This window comes from Chionomys nivalis, chromosome 3, assembly GCF_950005125.1.
Source record: "Chionomys nivalis chromosome 3, mChiNiv1.1, whole genome shotgun sequence".
Taxonomy (NCBI): domain Eukaryota; kingdom Metazoa; phylum Chordata; class Mammalia; order Rodentia; family Cricetidae; genus Chionomys; species Chionomys nivalis.
In genome coordinates, this window is record NC_080088.1 from 84,521,324 (window position 1) to 84,544,466 (window position 23,143).

General features: G+C 47.6%; 1 protein-coding gene across 3 annotated transcripts in view; it reads right to left on the minus strand.

Moving 5' to 3' along the window:
- Mtus2 (microtubule associated scaffold protein 2) overlaps positions 1 to 23,143 on the minus strand; it is a 376,016-nt gene that overhangs the window by 24,210 nt on the left and 328,663 nt on the right. For all 3 annotated transcript variants that reach the window (XM_057764364.1, XM_057764365.1, XM_057764366.1), the window contains one exon: positions 17,391 to 17,457. In XM_057764364.1, the coding sequence (XP_057620347.1) occupies positions 17,391 to 17,457 (67 nt within the window). The remainder of the gene's footprint in view (positions 1 to 17,390; positions 17,458 to 23,143) is intronic.

Genomic DNA, 23,143 nt, shown 5'->3' on the forward strand with positions numbered 1-23,143 from the left:
AGGTGCAAGGTGTTGGGGTCTATCCCCAGCACCCAAAAGATATCTAGTCATTGAAGGAGTACCCGCTGAGTGCCAAGCACAGTTCTAGGCACAGGGGCAGGAAGGCAGGCTGTCACAGGAGCAGTGGCTTGAAGGAGAAATGTCCCTACTCTCAGACCTTTAATCATTTGGTCCCTACTCAGTGACTGTTTGGGGAGATTTAGGAAGTATGTCACCATGGGCAGGCTTTAAGCTTAAAAGAGAGAGGAAGAGCTGATGTGGGATGTCCTTCTGTATATATGTTGCTTTTATTGGCTAATGAATAAAGCTGCTTTGGAATACACACACACACACACACACACACACACACACACATATATATATATATATATATATATATATATATATATATATATATATATAGAGAGAGAGAGAGAGAGAGTAGGCAGAGTCAAAGAGATGCTATGTAGCTCCCGAAGGAGAAAGATGCCTACCAGTAGGTCACAGCCTTGTGGTGCTACACAGATTGATAGAAATCAGTTAATTTAAGATATAAGAGCTAGCTAGAAATATGCCCGAGACATCAGACACACAGTATTGTAATAAATTTACTTTCTGTGTGATTATTTGGGCCCATGCAGCCGGGAAACAAACAAGCAGTCTCCGTTTACAAATGGCTCCCAACATGGCTTCCTGAGAACAGAATTAAGGTAGACAGCACAGCGATGCAAGTCAGTCCTCACGTGGACATTAATTAATCCATGAATCCAGTGATGCTGATGATGTCTGTGTGCAGTGCTTGGCCCTAGCTGGGCTCCCTCCCTCCTACCTGAACTTGCAAAGGCCCTGGGTAGGCACAGTTCTGGTCTAACTAAGGAACAGAAAGGCCACTGATGGGGCACCAGCATCCTTAGAGGAGGGAGGTCAAGTTCCAGGGGCAGGCGGAGGCACGTCATGAAGGCCTGTGGTTACACTGTGGCTTTATGGGCATGCTCCTGCAACAGCTCCCAGAGTCTCAGAAGGGAAGAAATAATGATTTCCACTCTGGGTAGCTGCATGGAAAATGATGTATGAGACACGGAGAAGAGGTCAGGGGAGGTCTGGAGTTCAGGCACTGAGCTCAGTGGCATCAGGTGACTTGGATGATTGGATAAGGGATGAAGCATAGGGAAGGATGGGTAGATGAATGGTTGGATGATCGGATGAGGGATGAAGCATGGGGGATGGGTAGATGAATGGTTGGATGATTGAATGAGCAGTGTCCATCATAGAGTGGAGAGCACTCTCTAGCTCCCAGGAGTCCTTGCAATACTGTGACTCCGGAAGGGTAAACTCTGTAGACAGCAGATGAGAAGAGTGGAGCCAGGGGAGAAAGTGCAGAAGGGCAGTGGTCAGAGGCCAGGAAGCCTCAGGACACTGACCCAGCTGGCCTGGGGGCTAGATGTGACCAACACTAGCTGTTGGGCTTCTCAAAGTCATCTGAACCCCCCCTCCCCGAGCTTAACATCAAAGAAGGACATTGGTTGCACTGCACACTCGGACCTTGCTATGGTTTGCATCTGAAACATCTCCCATGGGCTCAGGTTTTGCATTCTATTCTTCGTCTAGTGATATCTTGGGAGGGAGGTTAGAGTCCTTAGGAGGTGTGACAGAAGCTGGCCACCAAGTGTCTTTGAAGGGTACATCTGACCTCCACTCCTTGCCCTACTCTCTGCCTCCTGTTTCAGCATCATGTGCCTACTATAATGAGCTGTGTCACCCCAGAGGATTGCGTGATACCCACTGAAAAGACAGGGGTGTGTGTGTGTGTGTGTGTGTCACTTTGCTTTGTTTATTCATTTCCACTTTAAAACATTTCTGGGTATGGATGTTTTGCCTGCATGTATGTCTTTGTGCCTGGTGCCTGCAGAAGCCAGAAGAGGCATCGGATCTCCTAGAGATGGAGTGACAGATGGTTGTGAGCTGCCATGTGGGTGCTGGGAATGGAACCTAGGTCCTCTGCAAGAACAGTTAGTACTCTTACCTGCTGAACTACCTTTCCGGCCCTGGGTATTTGAATTTCCTACAAAACATACCCCCAAAGGAGGAACGCTTCAATCACAGAGAGAAATGTGCTTTTACACAGGATTACTCGCTTCTTAGAGATGCAGAAAGTGAGCACTAACAGCAGCGCTTGACATCCGTGTGTGCTTCATGGATTATACAACAGTTTTGATGGGGATGTCCCCCTTAGGCTCCGGCATCTGTGCTCTTGATCCCCAGCTGGTGGCACTGTCTGGGGAAGTGTTATGGGCCCTTTAGGAGGTGCAGTAACGCTGGAGGAAGCAGGTCCCTAGAGGAAGGCTTTGAGAGGTTCTAGTTTGCTTCACTTCCAGTTTTCTCTCTTGAGAAAACTCTGTAGCTGAAGGTGTGCTTTCTCTCGGCTCCCTGCTCCAGCTGCCATGCCTCCCTACCAAGATGGACGCTTACCCCGGCATCTTAGTTGGTGCTGGATTCCACTTATGTGACCTGTATCTCAGAAATGCCCTAGAGAGCAGTAACAACCCTGTTAGTCTTGTATTTCAGAAGAAGAGCTAGGAGAAGGAGCAGACATAAAAATAAAAACCCCAATGGATTTGAAGTCTGTCAGTAGACAGAGCAGCTTTGTGTCACTCAGTGCATTCTTTAAGATGCGCAAGTCTGCGAGGGGATGGTGACTGATCCCGTGAGGAACAGTGACTGCACAGTGTCTAAGTTACATCTCGGAGAGAGGGGAGGGTTACAGGCATGGTTTACAAGCAGAGGAAGAAAGAGGAAATTGATTTGAGATGGTTTAAAGCTTTCAAAAAGAGAAACCACGCTGTCCAGATGAGAATTGGTCACACACCACGCACAAACAGAATGGCATTCTACAGATGTCTCCGCATGGAGCCTGCTCCATTGTTTTGTCCATTTAATCTGGCTATGCAGACTTTTAAAGGCATCTCTATGGCATCAGTTTACACAACTCACTATGTCAATACCTTGGGCTTTCTGTGGCCACACTCTGCAAGGGAAGCTAATGGTTCCGCGTGGCCAAAGTGCTTGGTTATTTATTACTTCATTCCCCCTGTGTAAAGGCATCAGAAGGTAAACCTTTTCATCTGACCTCAAAGATCTGACCCATAAGTGATCCAGGTTACACTTATCACTTATCTCCATTGTGAACATGCCTTTTAGGAAGAGCTTTTGAGACTGGGCGGTGGGGGCAACACGCCTTTAGTCCCAGCACTCGGGAAGCAGAGGTAGGCAGATCTCTGTGGGTTTGAGACCAGCCTCGTCTCCAAGAGCTAGTTCCAGGACAGGCTCCAAAGATACAGAGAAACACTGTCTTAAAGAAAGGAAGGAAGGAAGGAAGGAAGGAAGGAAGGAAGGAAGGAAGGAAGGAAGGAAAGAAGGAAAAAAGAGCTTTTGATGAAGGACTGAAACCTTTAAACGCTGGTGAACATGTACTTTGGACCTCTTTCACCAGGGAGAAAAGACCCCCCTGAGTTCTAGAAAATGCCTCCCTGGACCCAAGCATTTTCAAAGCCTCCAGGTTTCAGAGCCCTATTCCACAGAACATCATCAATTTAGTCTTGTATCCCATGGCTCAAGTGGCCCCATTCCCGGTTTGTACTAGGCCAGTGAGGAGGCCAAGTGCCACTAGAGAGGAAACTACTGTGTTGAAGGTGACGGGTTCCCCTTTTCCCTTCTGCTTCTCAGACTGTTCAGTCAGTGTATGCCATGGGGCTTGGGAGACTCCTCTCTGATATGAGGTTTGCTCAGACATATGACGTTTGTGTGTGCATTGTGCAAGTGTGTGTGTGTGCATGTGTATGTGTTTACTATCTTAAATTTCACATGGAATGAAGGATTAACATTTTAAAAATCTTCAAAACTTAGTATCACCTAAGAGGCATGAATTTCCCATCAGCTCGGCACAGTGTCCCCATCTCTTCAAACGCCTCAAGGGACAAAGCGGGCCACATAGAACTGTTTCTACTGACTACCATTACACATACACACAGAGCAGGCAATGCCAACAGCCCAAGGATGCCTGTGTGCATACATGTATGTTGCGTAGGTAGAGATAATTGATTCCTCATATGTAGGTATATGATTTAATACATATTATTGATTTTTAGAGATTTACTGTTATTTCTGATCATGTACATGTGTATCTATGTGTGAGCATGGCCATGTGAGTGTGTCAGATCCCCTTAGAGCTGGAGTTACAGCTGATTGTGAGGCACCCTGTGGGTGCCAGGGCGCTGCAAGAACAGCCTGTGTTCTAACTCCGAGTCACCTCTCCGGTCCTGAGTGTGTATATTGTCTAAGAACCAACTGTCCAATCCGTGCTCCCATTTACCATCCTAACAGGATTGTCTATTCAATGCCCTGTTTGGACGCTGGCTGGGCTGCCAGTAACCCTCACACAGAACAATGCCACACGAACTCTAAACAAAGCCGGGACACCCCTTCCTGCAGAGTGCTAGGTGAGCTGCCTAAGAAAACAGGTTTCTCCTCCTGGGTAGTCTGAGGCAAATCACCTGCAGCTGGTGATCATTCCAGCCAATGGGCTCAAGTCCACACTGCAAGGGAGCATTCCGCTGAATACAACAATTCCGCCTGCTTTCATCATTATGGGGGTTTCTCTAGGAGCCCCACCTTCCCACCAACATGTGAATGGCCCTACCTTCCAGTCACCATGACAGACAGAGAGGACACTGAGAAGTAAGTGTCAAATGTCAAATGAAGGTCATATCTCACAGAGATGAGGGCAGGCTTTAATTGTGTGCCCCTTTTTTTTTTTTTTCAACTTGACAGAAACTGGTTTAGTCTGGGAAGAGGGAACCTCGGCTAAAGAACTGCCCCCATCAAATTAGCCTGTGGGAAAGTCTTTGGGGGCGTTTTCTTGATTCATGATCGATAGGGGAGGACCCAGCCCACTGTGGGTGGTGCCACCCCTGGGCAGGTGGGCCTGAGCTGAATGGAAAAGCAAACTGAGTCAGCCATGGGGACCACACCGATTCTTCTTCCAGGTTCCTGTTTGAGTCCCTGCCTGGATGTTCCTGAACGACGGACTGTGATCTACTCCCCAAACTGTCTTAGGTCAATGTTTAATCACACAAACAGAAAAGTAACTGGGGACAAATGTATTCATGTCCCCAAAGCATGTAGCATGGAGTCTGGCTGGATCAAGGCCACACCTCCCTGGGGTCACTGATGGCCAAGTGCAAGGTGCCACTAAAGAGCTGTAGAGTGTGACGTTAGGAGGAGGGGTGTCTTAGTCAGTGTTCCGTGACTGTGAAGAGATACTGCGACCATGGAAACGCCTGGAAGGAAAACATTTAATTGGGGTGGCTTATAGTTTCAGAGGTCTAGACCATTATCACCATAGGGAGAAGCATGGCGGCCAGCAGGCAGAATGGTGCTGGAGAAGGAGCTGAGAGTTCTACATCCTGATCCACAGGCAGCAGCAGGAGACTGTGAGCCACACTGAGCATAGCTTGAGCATAGGAGACCTCAAAGCCACCCCCACAGTGACACACTTGCTCCATCAAGGCCACACCTCCTAACAGTGCCACCCCCAGGGACCGAGCAGGCAAATACCTGAGTCTCTGGGGCCATCCTTATTCAAACCACCACAAATGACAACTAAGGAGAAAATCAAGACCTCCGGGAGTCCAGGTGGTGAATCGCAGTGAACCCCTTTCACGCAACCCTGGACAGGGCCAGAGTAATAACAGAAGGCAAAAAATTGTAGGCTTCTGTGATCCCCAGGTGACACCTTGGGATAGATACAGCATTTCTTCATGAAGAAGAAGGAGACAGGCTGTTTAACAGCGTGGGCTGACAACTGTTGGGGCATCTTCCCATGTCGGGGATTAACCCCTCCAAGTCTCATTCCCTCAATGGAAAGATGAGATTTACACTACCCTCCTAGGCTCAAACGGAAAAACTCAGTCATGACTTGGTACTATGCTGGACCGCATAGATCTCACAATGTCTAGCAGCTGGGGTAATGCCCGTGGGTGAGATTGTGGCAAACAAGTATTAAATGCCCATTGTATGCTGGGTGCTGTACCAACTGCTCACTGTATGCTGGGTGCCATCCCAGATTCTTAGGGGAATGGGTCACTGAGCTCACAGCTCTGGGAAGATGGCATAACTCTGACTTCATGCTCCTGTTTTCTAGATGGGCCCGAGAAGACCTTTATGATCTGAGTGTGAAGTGCCCCCCCCCCAAGACTCTTGGATACTAAAGCCTTGGACGCCATGGCTGGGCTTTGGGGAAGTCGTTGAATCCCAAGGGCTCTGGTTTCACCCATGGATTAATCCCTTGATGGAGCCATTCCATGATGGCATTCCTGGGAGATGCTGAAAATGTAGGCTGTGAGACCAGCTAGAGGCCCCTTCTCCACTCTATTCTGGTTGCCACGAGATGAGCAACAGTGTCCCACCAAGTCCCATCTGTCACCGTGATCTCTTTGCACACCGCATGTCCCATAGCTATGCAGCCAGCCGATCGTGGGCTGAAGTCCCCGAGATCATAAGCTGAAGTAAGGCTGGCCTCTGACCCCATTTTCTTGGGTATCCTGTATGTGATTAAAGGCTGACCACACAGTCCACACCAATCTGCATGTATCTCAAACCCTGGCTTGTTATCATGACACCGTTCTGTCTTGAGCCAGGGATTTTCACAACTTGAGCACAAGTCAGAACCACGGGCGGGTGGGCAGGAGGGGGGAGCATTAAGCAGACCGGCTGTTACCACATTCAGTAGCGTGGTTGGTTTACAATTCAGCAGGTTTGAGGCAAGACCTAAGAGTATACATTTCTAGCAATTTCCACGTGCTGCAGCTGCATGGTGCAGAACAGAGACATGCACTGCGGAGTCTATGGCTCTACCACCCTGAACTCGCCTCATTTCATAAGCTAAGCAGAGCCGCACCTGGCTGGTACTTGAGTGGGCGATTTATCGTTATATGCAAGACACTAAAGGTTTGCTCACTGGACCTTGGGAAGTGCAGACATCAGTTAATTAGGTTTGCAGATTAGTTGGGGTGGGCCATGAGATTCTTCATGTCAGACAGGTCTTTGGGTGAGTAAGTAGTAGGTCACTAGGATCACTCAGCTGGAAGACCCAGAGAATCCTCCCCACTGTGGCCATGTGTCAGGAAAGTTGCTTAAACAGTAGAGAACTGGCACGGTTCGGCTACAGCTGGGAATGGTCTGCGAGTGTCTCTGACTCTCATGAACTAGCAGGTTGTTCCTGAGTTTGGCCATGTTGAGCTGGTGAAGCCTTTCGAAGTGGGATTACCTAATAGTATCAGTGTGGGCATCACCTTCAGAATGGGTTCATGCTGGTGTCAAAGAGTGGATTTGTTTTCTCAGGGACAGCTTTGTGTGTGCGTGTGTGCATGTATGTGTTCATGGAGAATGGAGATCAGAGGACGTAGTACCTTCAGGTCCTGGCCACCTTTTCTTGAGACATTTGCTTGGATCTTGTCAAGCAGGCTAGCCTGGCTGGCCACTGAGCCTCAGGGATCTGACTGTTTCAGCCAGTGATGGGGTCATAGTTATACCACCATACCCAGCTTGCATTTTTTTTTTTTTAATCTTAGTTTTGAGGCTCAAGCTCCAGTCTTCCTACTTGTAGGGCAAACATTTCACTGAGTAAGCTTTCTCCCCATGTCCCAGAATGGATTGTCATAAAGCAAAAGGCTAAAATTTCCAATCACTTTGTCAGGCAAAGAAGCGCCAGGTTAATTCTCTCTCAGCACTTACTGTGGTGGCAGCGCCCCCTGCAGGCCTCTCTGCCCACGTGCAGCCTACCCTTTTAAGAAATGGAGCTCTGGGCTCACCGCGTGCCTTCCCAGGACCTGCCCCACCCTTTCTAAGCACTTCCATCACCCTGAACTCTAACATCTGCTTCCTCAGCCCAGTGAGACGGTGGCCACTGCCCACAGTACCTATGAGTGACCAACCACGTCTGAAGAATGGCACCTGGCAGAGAGGTGGGACTCACTATGCATCTTTTCTGCCAGATTCTTGGAAATCACTGCCCCCTATATTTTGTGTATTTCATACCTGTGTGCTTCACAGTAGCAGCTACCGTATCATGACTGGAAGTTTCCAAGGCACAGGCAGTCTGTGGAAGGGTCCAGGTGATTCCAACATGCTTGCACCTGGCCTCACCAGGGCTCCTGGCTAAGAACTGAGGGCCTACGAACAAGAAGTCAGGCAGATGGCTGCCCGAGGACCTCTCAGCTCGATGCCATTCGTGTTTACAAGGCAATAATTCACCTAGTCCCTGCTCAGCCTCTGAAGATCGGTTCAGCTTTCTAGGTAGACCTGCCTATAAAGAGATGTCTTTCTCATCACAAGTTAATAAACTGGCCACATGACTTTATATCAGGCTCCAGCCAATGTAGTTCAGGTATTTCCCTGGAAGCCAGAGGCATTCTTAGTGTATTAAAAAGCAGATTTCAAAATCCAGAGCACAGTGAATTTGCTAACCAATACCCACATTTATCTTTCAGTCTGGTCTCTCAGGATGATGCTTTACTGGAACCATCATTCTGATTAGTTAGGCTCTGACCACTGTCATTAGCAGAAGCCTTTCAAATGTATAATTATTTTTATTATTACTTTTAAATATGTGTATATATATGTGTGTGTGTGTCTGTGTGTAGGTATGTGCATGTGAGTGCAGTTGCCAAAGGATGCCAGAAGAGGGAGCCGTCTCCTCTGGTGCTGGAGTTACAGGTGGTTGTGAGCCACCCAAGGTGGGAGCTGGGAACTGAATCAGGACCTCTGCAAGAGCAGTGTGTGCTCTTAAACACTGAGCCATCTCTCCAGCCCCAGTGGGAGTCTTTTAAAAAGAGAATTATGTGAAAGAGACTTGAGGGTTTTCTCCTTCCTTCCTTCCTTCCTTCCTTCCTTCCTCCCTCCCTCCCTCCCTCCCTCCCTCCCTTCCCTTTTTGTTTGCATATGAGGGGTGACCCCAGCAATTGAGCTATACAAGTGCTCTATGACTGAGCCACATCTACAACCCAAGGAATTCTGAGGCTTTAGCTAGATTACTGAAGTTAAGTTTTCATGGTTATGTGTGATGCAAAAATTGGTCCAGCTATCATTGTTTTCAATAGAAATAGCTTTCCCCAAAGCACATATCCTGGCTGGGAAAACAGTTTTCATTAAAAAATGGTGACCCGAAGAATGGATAGGCATACACTGTAATTTAGATTATTTTGTTCCACTTCTGCCACACCATGCGAGTAAAGTAAGCAATGGTACCCTGGAACATATAAATGTGGTCCTGGTGGAGAAATAGGAAAAATCACAAGGGCATTAGATATGAGGAGAAAAACACCAGCATTGAAGAATCTGTCAGGGAAAAACAAAAATTTATGTCTTAGATCCAAACACAAGCCTTGCCCTTCATGCAAGAAATAGAGCGGTTACCATGAGCACATACTCATGCTTCTTGCTTAAGGCAAGAATACGTGGACAAAACACAACTGTCTTCATTATCTTGCCAGTACAGAGGTTGAGCCAATGACATCTTTAGCGGCACCTTTGTAAAAGATCAAGTGTATGGAAGAACTGTTTGTCAGGGTCTCCTCAACTCCCTCTAGGCTCAGCTGGTTAGCGCTTACAGATTTCTCAGGACTCTGGCCTCCGCTACAAACTCTCTAAAACTCTAAGACCCCTCCTGCCTCACTTCCTGGGGTCCTAGGCACTGCTGTCTTTTGGTATTAACAGAGATGGTCCCAGGACACCCGCTGCCAGCAACAGCCAAATCCAAAGATGCCCAAGTCCCTTTGATGGACTGATGGAATATACACAGAACCTGTGTACTTTCTGTTAGACTACACTGTTTAGGGCAGCATGACAAGGAAAGAAAATCTACATGTTCAGAACATAAGGGAATTGTATACACTACTTTTGATCTGCGTCTGTGGATTCTGTGGATGTGAAACCCACGACTACAGAGAGACGACTGAACTTGCTGGCCTCTGACTCTGCACATAAGCAGGCATTTCTGGGGTCAGAGCCTTTGTCAGACTCTTATTTTACTGTTCATGCTTTGGCAAAGGGTTTGTCCCTTGCATTCAGATAAGCTTATGAACTGAATGCAGCAGCGACGGGGGAATGTGTATTGTGCTCAGCCCGGGGCCAGGGGCTTCTGATACACAGGATAATATTTGGTGCACAGCAGGATATTTGTGTATGAGAGAATCATGGCAGGAAGAGATTATATACACAGAATTCGTATGTGACTACAATTTACACTGTATATATTTTGCGAAATGTCTCAGCACATTATAGGATATATATTATATGTATGTAATTTCCTTGCTTTTTATTACGTTCCCTCAAGTACCATTTGGACCTTCCAGCATGACGGCAGTCTGATGTGGCCACGGAAGGGAGGGATGACAGGTCTTTACGAAGCTGCCACTTGGTGTCTCTAACCACAGTTTCTTTACCTTATTCAGGTGGTCATGTCATCATCTACCTTACCTATGGTTGTCATCAGGTTAGAATGAAGTAATATACATGGAAAGCCTTTGTAAATTATATACTGTTGTTTATATACTAAATGCATAGGGTCTCAAATCCGTGACAGGATCGGACTCCACAATGCGTGAGGGTGCCCATTTCTAAGGGGGTTTAGGGACATTTCTTTACCAGAGTGACAGTCAATTCAAGTTCATTAAGATTTTAATTTTGTGAGAATGTGGTGCTGAGGCTTGAGCCTGGGCATGGTGGTGTGAAAGAGCATGACCCCTATAGGCTCATCAGCTTGGTCCCTAGTTAGCAGAACTGTTTGGGAAGCATTAAGAGGCACTTCCTGGTTTGAGGAGGTGTGCCACTAGGGGTGGGGTTTCAAAAACCCATGCCAGTCTCTGCCTCAGTCCCTCCCCTCGCTTCCCTCTCCTCCCTTCCCCTCCCATCCTCTCTCTGCCTGCGGCCTGAGGATCAGCATACCAAGCTCTTGGGTACCACTCCATTGCCACGCCCTGCTTGGCACCATTTTTCCCACCATGGTGATCACGGACTAACTCTGAAACTGTAAGCAAGCCCCCAGCTAAGGAGCTTTCTTGGTGAATTGCCTTGTCATGGTGTCTTTTCACAGCAACAGAACAGTGACTAAGACACCCAGGTCTTCATGCACATGCCACACCCTATCCTTAACCCTGCACATGCCATTACCATATATGGAGAGGAAAAACTAGCCTTAACAGACTCAGTATTAATAAGATCTCAACCCAAACATCTTTACAAAAAATGATTAGAATGTGCTAAGCATATAGCTACAACAGGGCTTTATAAATACCAAAAAAAATATGTGGCAGCCACATAGAATAAATCAGTGTTGTTTTTTTTTTTAAAAAAGTGTAGCAGTGTGTGTGTGCGTGCATGCATGCGTGTGTGTGTAGTTGTAGTTGTAATGTATTTTCCATGGCAACCAACCCAGTCTCTGGGAATTGGCAGGTTCAATATCACCGTGCATGGGTAAGCACCTGTTTGGGAGAGAAACCCAAATGACTTTGGAAAATGACATTTACTAGAATAAAATTTAATCAGAGTGGCTGAGATCATTGATTTGAATTTTTCCCATCTCATTTTCCTGCAAGAGGGGCAGGATTCCCAGACCTTGTCATGCTGGGCAGTGCAGCCTGCAAGGAAATTAGTCTTTCTGAAACTCTATCAACAAGCTCAAATTGCTGGTAGCAGACGAGACCTCCGGGAGAAAAAGTTCTGTTTTCAAATAACACTCCCTCTTCACCATCTGATCACCTATGGAGTGGTTAGTGTATTTTGGGTGTCTTCCCAAATTTTGTGGACAGATTGAATGGGAGGATTCAACTATGCTGACCAGAGAATTTTTGCAGCACAAATTTTGGCGTGTTCTATTTTTATTTTATATTCACAATTGCTTTTTCATTCCCTTGTTGACCATTGTGTTGTCCAGCAGATGCTGTTTGGTAGCTGGTAAGGTAGCTTACAAAGGCCGTGAGTTCAGTTCCCAGCATCCATGTTGGGTGACTCACAATTGCCCGTAACTCCAGCTCCAGGGGAACTGAATCAGATGCCTGTGGCATCTATGGACATCACCACTCATGGGCATACACCCTCACCCAGCCACACTTCTTGAGATTCTTTATGTGAGTGGGGGGCCCTAAGTAAGGGAGCTCCTCGGGCTACAGTGGGGAGGACCCACCTACATCTCCCCTGCTGCCTCTAACATTCCCCTACCTGGTTTGGATTCAGATCAAAACCCACTTTTTCAGAGTGTGCATTGACTGTAAAAGTTCTTAGTAAACATATGGGAGATTAAACATCTTAAATATTATTGTAAGGTGTGTGGCTTTTGTTCATGCTGCATTTGTTTAACTCTGTGAAGCTGTGATTATTTGCCTGTCTAAAACACCTGATGATCCTAAGACAGAGCTGAACGGCCAATAGTGAGGGAGGGACAAGGATAGGCGGGGCTGGCAGGCAGAGAGAATAAACAGGAGGAGAAAGGAGGAAGAGGGGTGAGCAAGGACAGAACAAGAGGAGGAAGACTTCAGGGGTCAGCCACCCAGGCACCTAGCCACACAGCTACACAGCCAGACCCCAAGTAAGAAGGAAAGAAAAAAGAAATAGAGAAAGATAAAAGCCCCGAGGTCAAAGATAGATGGAATAATTTAAGAAAAGCTGGCAAGAAACAAGTTAAGGCCAGGCATTCAAACTAAGAATAAGCCCCTGTGAGTGGTTAAACACCCTGTGAGTGAGCTGGGTGGTGCCCCCCCCCCCCAAAAAAAGGCTAAGAAATCAAAAGAGTAAAACATCACACAATAAAACCCACCACGACTTGCTGTCTAGTATCTTGTTTCTGCTGCTCCAGATGATTCTGGCAGAGGCCAGAATAGAGAACCACCTATAAGCACTGGTTCTGAATACACCGTGGGCACCATGGTTGCATTTATTCAAGCCCGAAGTGGGGAGAACGGATGGAAGCTCATCAACAGCTGTTGGTAGAACTTGGGGCAGCAGTTTTATGAGTTAGGAAGCAGCAACCATTCGACTGGAGATGGGCAATTCTACCCTAACATATTAACATTTGAGCTATTCCCACTTTTGGCAACTTCTTCTTCTCTACCCCGTCTGATCTCACAGCTTTCTGGAAATTCCGTCTCTCCAGCCTTCTCCTTTGCTCTGGGTCCCTGTCTCCCGTGACTCCTGTGAGAATCAACTGTTCGGGAGCATCAAGGACTTGTACTGGGGGGCAGGGGCGCAGTCTTCCTCTCTGCACCCGTCAGAAGTCAATGCTGAAGGCTTTGCTTTCTTCTTTAAGGGAAGCAAGAGCAGTCCACAGTTCTACAGCTAATGGGCTGACAGTGGATCCCCACATGCCCTTCTGCCTCTGTTCTGTCACAAATGCAGTCTCCACCATGGAGTGAGAGCAGAGCATCCCCTGGGATGAATGGACCAGCCACGGTGCCGCCAGCGACTTCTACTTTGTCTCTACTAGGGCTTCATTTTTTTTTTTTTTTGTTTTGCTAATGGGAAGATGAATTCTGCTTCTATTCTTAGCACTAATGCAGAAATCAAATGACTTACATTCAAACCCAGTACAAATCCGGCTGCATTTAGAAGTTTCTGGAGATGGCTAAAGGTTGTGCCACTGGGCTTGGCACGTCCAAACCAAGTGCATCAGACCGTCACCCTCTGTCCAAAGCCTGCTCATGGTGGGGCAGACATCTCTCTGGGGAGAAACTCAACCTGCAGAGGAGAACTCCGTTTTCTACCTTCGTATGCTAGCTGCTGCGCTTCAGCCAAGCCCTTTCCCAGCAGCTTCTTCTGGAATTGGCTTTCATCGTATGAAGAGGAACCCGAGGGTCCAAGAGGTCAAGCCAACTCACCCTAAGGGTCTTTGGAGCACCCAAGCCTGGAGTCAGCTGCAAACACGCTCCTACTCAGGAGAAACACTTTTAGAGGCTGACTTCAGCATCTCAGGGTACTGGCTCGCTGTCTTGCGCATGGAAACTCCAGAGACTAAGCCCCTCAGTGGTTTCCTGACACCCATCACAGATAGCACAGGTGTTCAGGTCCTAACAGCTTGCCGACTAGGCCGGCTGGAAGCCTTGACTGAGAAAATGCCTCCATCAGACTGGCCTGTGGACATTTTCCTGACTGACGATTGATGTAGGAAGGCTCTGCCCACTGTGGGAGGAACCACCCCTAGGCAGGTGGGCCTAAGCCTTTTAAGAAGGGTACTGAGTATGGACCTGGACAGATGCAGTAAGCACCATTCCGCCTTCGTCTCTAAGGACGTTCTGAGGCGCCATGCACACTGGTCAGGTTCACCCTGCATGAAGAAGGGCTTATGAGTCACTTTACTTCCTGGGCCCCCCAACATCCACTCGTCTTTACACTCCCACCTCTTGGCCAGCGAGGGAAGTGTCACTAAGTCCAACAGCGCATTACTGTAGCCAACACACGCAGCCTTGCAGGACATCTGAACACCCCAAGGTCAATGCTGTGTTGGGACTCCGAGGTCCTTCACACTGTGTTCCTTTCTAGGATACCGTATCTTGGGAAGCTGTGCTGCAGCTGTTGCACTGATAAAAAGCACAGAGGGGCACACCCTGTGAAACACGACCTCAGGGTGCCTTTATCCAACCTGATCCTAAGGCTTGAGAGCCGGGCCAGCCAACAGCCGAAACAGCACTCTAGCAAGTAGCCACGGCTGCTTAAAGGGGACAAAACACTGCTTCATCTCCCATTTCAGCTATATTTTTTAGTGGTCACTGGGCTGTTAGGACACACAAACAGTTTAAGTCGTATCTGCATACAAAGTGTCACCGTGAAGCATCTATTTGACCATGCAGTGGCTGTCACTATGAACCAGGACTTTTGGGGATCTCTCTTTACCCCTGTGCCTCTGAGTTGCCTCCACAGTCTTATCAGGGGTCCTCTTGGGAGACTGGGTTGCAACTGAAGCAGGGACAAGACCCAGGGTTCACAGCTATGCTCAGTCGCTGTCACCTGGGAACTGGCCTGCAGTACAATAACTGTTACACTCACTGTTTTGTAGCCTTATTTGGAAAGAGACGGCTCAGTCCTATCCCTTGGCGCACAGGGGCTGAGCTGGAGGAGGGGGATCTTTGCAGCTAGGGTTGGAGAAGAAGAAAGGTCTCGCTGAGAAGGCAGACTCCGTGGAATAACGTTCTTTTCGTGACTCCCATGAGGAGACACCTGCGGGGAGGTCTCTCGGATGTATCATATAATAGCACATCATCTGGGGACCCCAGGGCTCCTCCAGTGAATGGATGGCAAGACCTCCCCAAAGAGGTATGAAAACAACACGTGACCCCAGCAAGGGTGACATCGGGGCTCATGCAGGGCCCGCGGATGGTCTGACCCCAGCAAGGGTGCCCTCAGCGGCTCATGCAGGGCCCGCGGATGGTCTGACCCCAGCAAGGGTGCCCTCAGCGGCTCATGCAGGGCCCGCGGATGGTCTGACCCCAGCAAGGGTGCCCTCAGCGGCTCATGCAGGGCCCGCGGATGGTCTGACCCCAGCAAGGGTGCCCTCAGCGGCTCATGCAGGGCCCGCGGATGGTCTGACCCCAGCAAGGGTGCCCTCAGCGGCTCATGCAGGGCCCGCGGATGGTCTGACCCCAGCAAGGGTGCCCTCAGCGGCTCATGCAGGGCCCGCGGATGGTCTCTGTGGTAAGATCCCATAGTAGCAAACTAGAAGAGATGGTGGTGACTTCAAGAGACTCAATCTCCATGGAAACGGTGACAACAAAATGAGACAACAGCAGGGAGACTGTCACTTCTCCCTCTCCTCTCTTCTGCAACAGCTTCAGCACCGATCTCGTGAGCCTCGGGTTCCTGGAAGCGTCCCTCCCAAGCTCCACCATGGCTTGCCTAGCTGGCCTTTCTCAGCTAAACCTACGCCTGGGTTAGTCCTCCAACTCTTTGGGGCAGGGGGCAAGGGTGGGGACCCTGCTGCTGTGGATCCCATGCAGGCGGGCCACTAGAGAAAGCCAGACAGCTGACAACCTGCCAAGGGTGGCCCGGATGGGTCTTTAAAGAAGTTCCTTTACTTAACGGAGGAGCTCACACCTGCATAGGTAGGCTGCTCCCAAAGTCACAATAGGTAGAGAGTAAAGGCACACTAGTGACTAGAACAGCGGGCCAATGGAAAAGGCCATGGTTTGCAAATTGATTTTTGAGGACACAGAGCAGTGGGTAGACAAGAGAGAAAATGGCATAAGAAGGCAGGGCCTTGGGACACAGGCCTGTAAAACCAGCTGTTCAAGACTCTAAGGTAAAAGAATCACACATTTTAGGCCAGACTAGGCTGCAGAGTGAGTTCAAGGTCAGCCTGGGTAACTTAATGAGATCCTGTTTCAAATAAAATATTTTTACAATGTCTGCAGCTCAGTGGTCTAGTGAATGCTTAGCATAAACAAAGTCCTGGGTTTAATCCCCAGTCCAGAGGAAAAAGGCAGAAAGAGGAATGAAGTGGGATGGGCTGGGGGGTTGGGACATGGCAAACACCTTTGCCAGCCCCTCATTTCTAGAGGAAGCCTGTCTTCTGTCACATTCTAGGGGGTCTGGAGATTATCCTTATTTTGACAAAGTCTCTGAATATACCAGACCATCCTTTAAGTTTATACATTTCAATATGACCCCTCAGAATTCGGTTTCAGCCAGACAGGTGTTTTTTAACTCTTCTTGAGACAACAGAGCTTTCATGGCAAGGTGCACACAGATGCCGGAAGCCATGCAACGCACATTCCACACAACCCAGGATGGCTTCGGAGGTGCCTAGAGGGAGGGACGCTTGTCACAACCCGTGATAGAGACTGATGGGCATGCTGGGATCTGTGAAGAACAGCCAAAGCCTGCTTAGTCCCATTGCCAGCTGTGAGAGACTGTCTCTCTCGTGCCAGACCTGTAAGAATTATGGCTCTCTGTGAGGCTCTAGCAGATGCCTCGCTGGTCTAGACAGGTCTGATTTGGCTTATTACAGGAGACACGGAGACACGAATGGCACTAGGTGTGTGCTTTCGTGCTCCTCCCACGTGTAGGGAGTAGGAGTGTGTTCACTTTGATTACAAGTGGTCATAGTTACTTGTTTATATGTCTCTATGGAAAAGTGTGGCTTGTTTTTGTTTGTTTTTGTGGTTTATTTGGCCACATGTAGCTTGTCTTTGTGACTGAGCACAGCTTGAACTCCACTCAGGTGACCTTTCTCAACCCTCGGGGTATAAACTGTCTGATGGTCTGAGTAAAGTCCTCTATCGCATGAGGCCACCCCAGTTTTGGGCTCCCTTCTCCCGGGTCCCACCGCCTCTAGAGTGGTAAACAGTCTTCACGTTAGATGCCTGACTTACCGACTTCATCCCTGATGCTCGCAAGCTCAACTGTCAGCTCCTTTTCCTTCGCAAGGGCACTTTCACTCTGAAAACAACAAAAGGGAAGCTGAGAGGCCCCTCCTGTGCCAGAAGCATAGTCACGTGTTTAACAAATAAAGCATAGTAAACAAGCAGGGCTAGCCCTGAAGCTGAGAAACGCCCTCCTTATACAAACCCAACAGAGCCAGGTCAGGCTCACTCGCTCGCAGTATTAATATACAGTAACACCCACAGTCATCCTTTCTCTGTGTCTCACGGTTCCATCGGCCTGGAATAGTTCTAAGAACATCTCTTATCCACACAGTAAAATACTAGCATATTTACTGTATTCTAAAAATTCTTGTTCAAGTTCTTAATGATAATAGCTGATTCTTAACCATGAGAAAGCCCATGGTAATACACACACACACACACACACACACACACACAATCATTCCCTTAAGTTTATTCTTCTGTCTAAAGAATAAGGAAAATCAGAGCAGCGCCCTGACATGCAACGTTTCTCTCCTAAGACCTGACGACAGCAAGGTTTCTATGAGTTTTGACCTGCTCTGGACGTTACTCTAAGGCACAGGAGGTACTGCACATTTGAAGTATTATTCAGGGCAAAAAGGCCATTTGTAACTCACTGGTCACTTGTTTTCACATCATTAACATCCTGTGACATTAAACACTTAAGCACCCGAAGACACACTACATATTCAGTCTGTGCGTTTATGAGCCACTGCAGAGGGGTCCTTAAGATTTTACTGCGAATGATAAGGAAATATTTCTCAGAAGTCAGAGACACCAGCTATTCAGAGAAAGTCCCTGTCAGTCAACAGAAGGTACTCCTAATGAAAACTGGCATCCAGAGGGACTTCCTTTGGCTAAACTGTGGACCAAATACATAACATGGGTATCTTCAAGGCCTTGTGATTGTTGTCTACAGTCTGCATGTTCACGGCCTCCCCGAAAGGTCTGTGTTAGAGGCTTCATCCCCAGGGGTATGACCAGGAGGTGCTATGGATCTTTAAGGGGTGGGGTCTAACAGGGAGTTAAGTCACTGGGACTGTACCCTTTAGAAAGATTGCAGGACACTGCCCTCTTTCTCTTAGCCGACGTATCAGCTTCTTCTGCCCCAGGCTCCCAACTGGTTCCATCTGGAGGTTCTATGCCCTCCGGAGGCCCAAAGCAGTGGTTCATCTGATCAAAGGTTAGGACTTCTGAAACTGCGCACTAACTACCCCTTTCTGTTTATAATTATGTCAGGCATCTTATTATACCGTTGGAAGGCTAATTAGCTCAACGCTCCTTAATGACTGGCCACCCTTGCCTTTCGTGACCGTGCTTGTCAGTTTTCTGTCAACTTGACACAGAGTCGCCCGGGAAGTGGACCCGCAACAGAGGAATTACCTCCATCAGATTGGTCTGTGGGCATGTCTACAGGGCATTTTCTTGATTAATGATGATGTGGAAGGGCCCAGCCCACGATGAGAGGTGCCACCCTGTGCACATGGTACTACATTGTCTGAAAAGCACACTGAGCAAGCCATGGGGAGCCAGGCTGTAGAGTCGTGTTCCTGCATGGTTCCTGCCTTAACTTTGCTCAAGGATGAACTGTAATTGGGACATGTAAGTCAAATAAACCCTCTCCTCCCCAAGCTGCTTTCGCTCATGGTTTTTCTCACAACAGCAGAAAGCCAACTAGCACAGTGGTTACTTGAAAAGCTGGTAGAATGGAAAGAGAAATGAGCATTTCATTTAAGGTCCCATAAGGGATAACAATGCACACAGGCTATGGTGGCCTCATTCTTCAGATGAAGAAGGGCTTATGAGCAAGCTCAGTCCATGGACCCCCAAAGATCTACTCATCTTCATGCTCTATGATGGGCCATCATGAAGACATGCCAGCCAAATTAAACCTTTTCCTCTCCAAGTTGGTTTTGGGCAGTGTTCACCACAGCAGCCAAAAGCCAAACCAGGAGCGCCTCTCGGGAGCCTGTGCTCCGCGAAACCGGAGGCGGTTCTCACAATTGGGCTGGTGAGTTCGCTGCATTTAGACCAGCAGTTCTCAACCTGTGGTTGGAGACCCTTTGGGAGATTGAATGACCCCTTCACAGGGATCACCTAATACCATCGGAAAACACAGATAATTTCATAATGATTCCTAACAGTAGCAAAATTACATTTATGAAGTAGCAACAAAAATAATTTTTTGGTAGGGGGGGTCACCACAACATGGGGAACTATATTAAAGGGTCACAGCATTAGGAAGGTTGAGATCCACTGATTTAGGCTAAGGTAGTTTACTGTGGGCTCCTGGGAGAACCTCAGGTCAACCAAAAAGCCTTTGCTAAGCAATGGCATGATATTCATAGTGCCGGAAGGAACTCTGTTGTCCTGATGGATACCTGGAGACATCTGGAGAATTAGCTCCGTGGTCCAGCTGCCATTTAGCATGAGCAAGCTCATGGGAGAGCTATCAGCGGTTGTTGACTAACAAGTCTCTGAAATTGTCCACCGAAAGATCTGACTGTAAAGGGCAGTGGCCCCTGCATGGTCTGAGTGTCTGGGACTCACTCAAATTCGTATGTGGAAACTCCCCAGCTGACATGGCTAGATGAGGGGCTCTGAGAGCTGATCTGGTCGTGGGGGTTGAGCTCTCATGAATGGGATTAGCACTCTCGCGAAAGAAGCACCAGGAGCAGTTTACCGCTTTCCCAAGTACAAGCAAGACAACTGAGAAGGGGCCATCTTGGAGTGTGTGGGCCCTCGTCAGAGACTGGGCCAGCATTGGCGTTGGATTTCCCACCCTCACAGCTCTAAGACATAAACTTCTGTGGCTCACACAGCAAAGGTGGAGACATTTTGCTGCATCAGCACTTGTCAGCTAAGACCGACTCCCACGCCATTCCCGAAGCTCTGTTCCTTCAGCCTGAGGCAGTTCTGCTTTCCCTGAGTTCAGGCGGTGATTATGCCACAGAACGCTATCTTCCAAACTCTCAGAAGATGCCACTTCCAATGTCATGACTGTTACATGGGGTGATAATGGGATTAAATGAACAAGCAGATGTAATACAACCACAGTAGCACCCGTGTGTGAGGTGGTGTCATAGATGCACAGTTTCCTTTGACTTTATTTGTAGCTAGATGATGTCCATAGTAGTAGGCATGTCTCTGTATGAGTCACTTATGTTCAGATAGGCTCTGGTTCTTTCTCTCTCTCTCTCTCTCTCTCTCTCTCTCTCTCTCTCTCTTGTTTATCATCTATATCATGTATCTGCCTAACATTTATATATCATCTACTAATTATCTATCTGTTGTTGTGGGATATTTTGATCACACTGTGACACTCCCACGACTGTCAATAAAATTAAATCTTGAATCAGGGGCAGAGTCAACCTTCAGCTGGCCAGAATTAACCATAGTTTTGGCAGAGCCAGATTAGGATAGAGAGACACAGGAAGGAAAAGGGAGAGGCTTAAAACGATTCACTTTTTTTTTTTTGATCTGGAAAGGTTGAGAGGCAGAGTCAGCTTATCATTTCTCTACTGTCCTAGGATCTCCTGAGTTTTATTTAATAATAGAACAATATGAGTAACTGCTTCACCTGTCATCTTTCATCTATCTATCTTACTTATCATCTATTTTCTATCATGTTTCTATCGTCTATTTATCTATACCTGTCATCTATCTATCCATCTGATCTACCTATTTATTTATTTTTGCAGCACAGAGACAAAACCCAGTGTGGTATACATGCAAGAAGAGACAAGCATCGAGCTATATCCCTAACCCTGTGCTCTGATTTTTTTTTAGTACTTCTCGAGGCTCTGCACTGACTATAGAGTCTGCATGCGTGTGCATGCATGTGTGAATATGTGTGCATGTGTGTGCGTGAACGTGTGTGTGCATGAATGTGTGCATGTGTGTGAATATGTGTGTGAATGTGTATGTGTGAATGTGTGTGCATGTGTGTGTCTGCATGTGTGTGTATGTGAATGTGTGTGTGCATGAATGTGTGCATGTGTGTGAATATGTATGTGTGAATGTGTGTGCATGTGAATGTGTGTGCATGTGTGTGTATGTGAATGTGTGTGTTTCTTGGGATCAAACCTGGGGCTTCACACATGCCAGGCCTATGTTCTATGATTGAGCCACATTCCCAGCCAATTTTGACATAGTTAAAAGAATGTAGAGGAACAGAATGCCAGAACATGGAAAGCATTCTTATCTAATTGACCCCAGGACTTTTACACTTGTTCTAATGGTAGTCACCGATGGCTACCTGACAGCCATCCTGTACTAATTTAGTGCTTTGGGGAAGGGTCATTTCAGTATTTGCACTGCAGTTAACTAGTAAGAAAACTAACTTACTTCTACATCGAAAACAATTTGGAAAAGTCACATCCTCTGCTTCGCAAACATAGGCAGAGTGCTAAACTCTTATGCATATTAATCAAAGAATAGCATAAGAAAGGCGCCTGTCAGAGTCACAAAGATTCAGACAGTATCTGGCAGCAAACTGTCAAATCCTAACAAAAACAGTAAACTCACTCCAACTTCAAATCCAAAGCCAATGCCTCCCTCGGTTTCCCACTGTAGCCAGCATCTGATGATGGGGACAGCACCATCCCACTGAAGCCAGCATCTCATGGGGACAGCACCATCCCACTGCAGCCAGCATCTGACGATGGGTACAGCACCATCCCACTGCAGCCAGCATCTCATGGGGACAGCACCATCCCACTGCAGCCAGCATCTCACAAGGACAGCACCATCCCACTGCAGCCAGCATCTGATGATGGGTACAGCACCATCCCACTGCAGCCAGCATCTCACAAGGACAGCACCATCCCACTGCAGCCAGCATCTCATGGGGACAGCACCATCCCACTGCAGCCAGCATCTGACGATGGGTACAGCATCATCCCACTGTAGCCAGCATCTCACAAGGACAGCACCATCACTGGGTGGGATCCCTCACATCATAGCAAACAGTTCTGAACCTTCCAGGTGAGTGAGTGGCAGGTAGGAAATGAACCACAAAAGGAAAGTGACCAAGCTCTAGAACATTCTGAGTAGAGATTATTTACTATTTAATAAAGGCTATTAAGGCTAAGTTCTACCAAACACTTTCTTTAGCCATGCTTAGAATAATTGGCTCTTCTCCCCACTTCAAATACAGCCATTGCTTGGTGTCCATAGAGGATGCTTTCAAAACTCCTCCTTACCAAGGTACCTAAATCCACATATGCCCAAGTTCTTTACATCAAATAGTGCCATGTGTACAGAGAACCCGTTCCTATTCCCCTAGAGCAGTGGTTCTCAACTGTGCTAATGCTGTGACCCTTTAATACAGTTCTTCATGTTGTGGTGACCCCCAGCCACATGCATTTTCATTGCTACTTCGTAACTGTAATTTTGATATTGTTATGAATTATAATGCAAATAATAATTGTGTTTTCTGATGGTCTTAGGTGACCCCTGCATAAAGGTCATTTTACTCCCAAAAGGGGTTTCTACCTACATGTTGAGAACCTGCTTCCTGGAGAGTTCAAACCACCTCCCTTGGCTTACAATACTGAAGATGGTGTGAATTCCTTGTGAGCAGTTGCTTCTCTGTAGTATTTAGGGAACAACTGTGACCAAAAAGCCAAAATGCCCATGCATTTTCAGTATCAATGCATTTTTCCTGAATATTCTGGATCCACGGTCAATAAGGATGGGTACAGAAAGCACAGATCAAG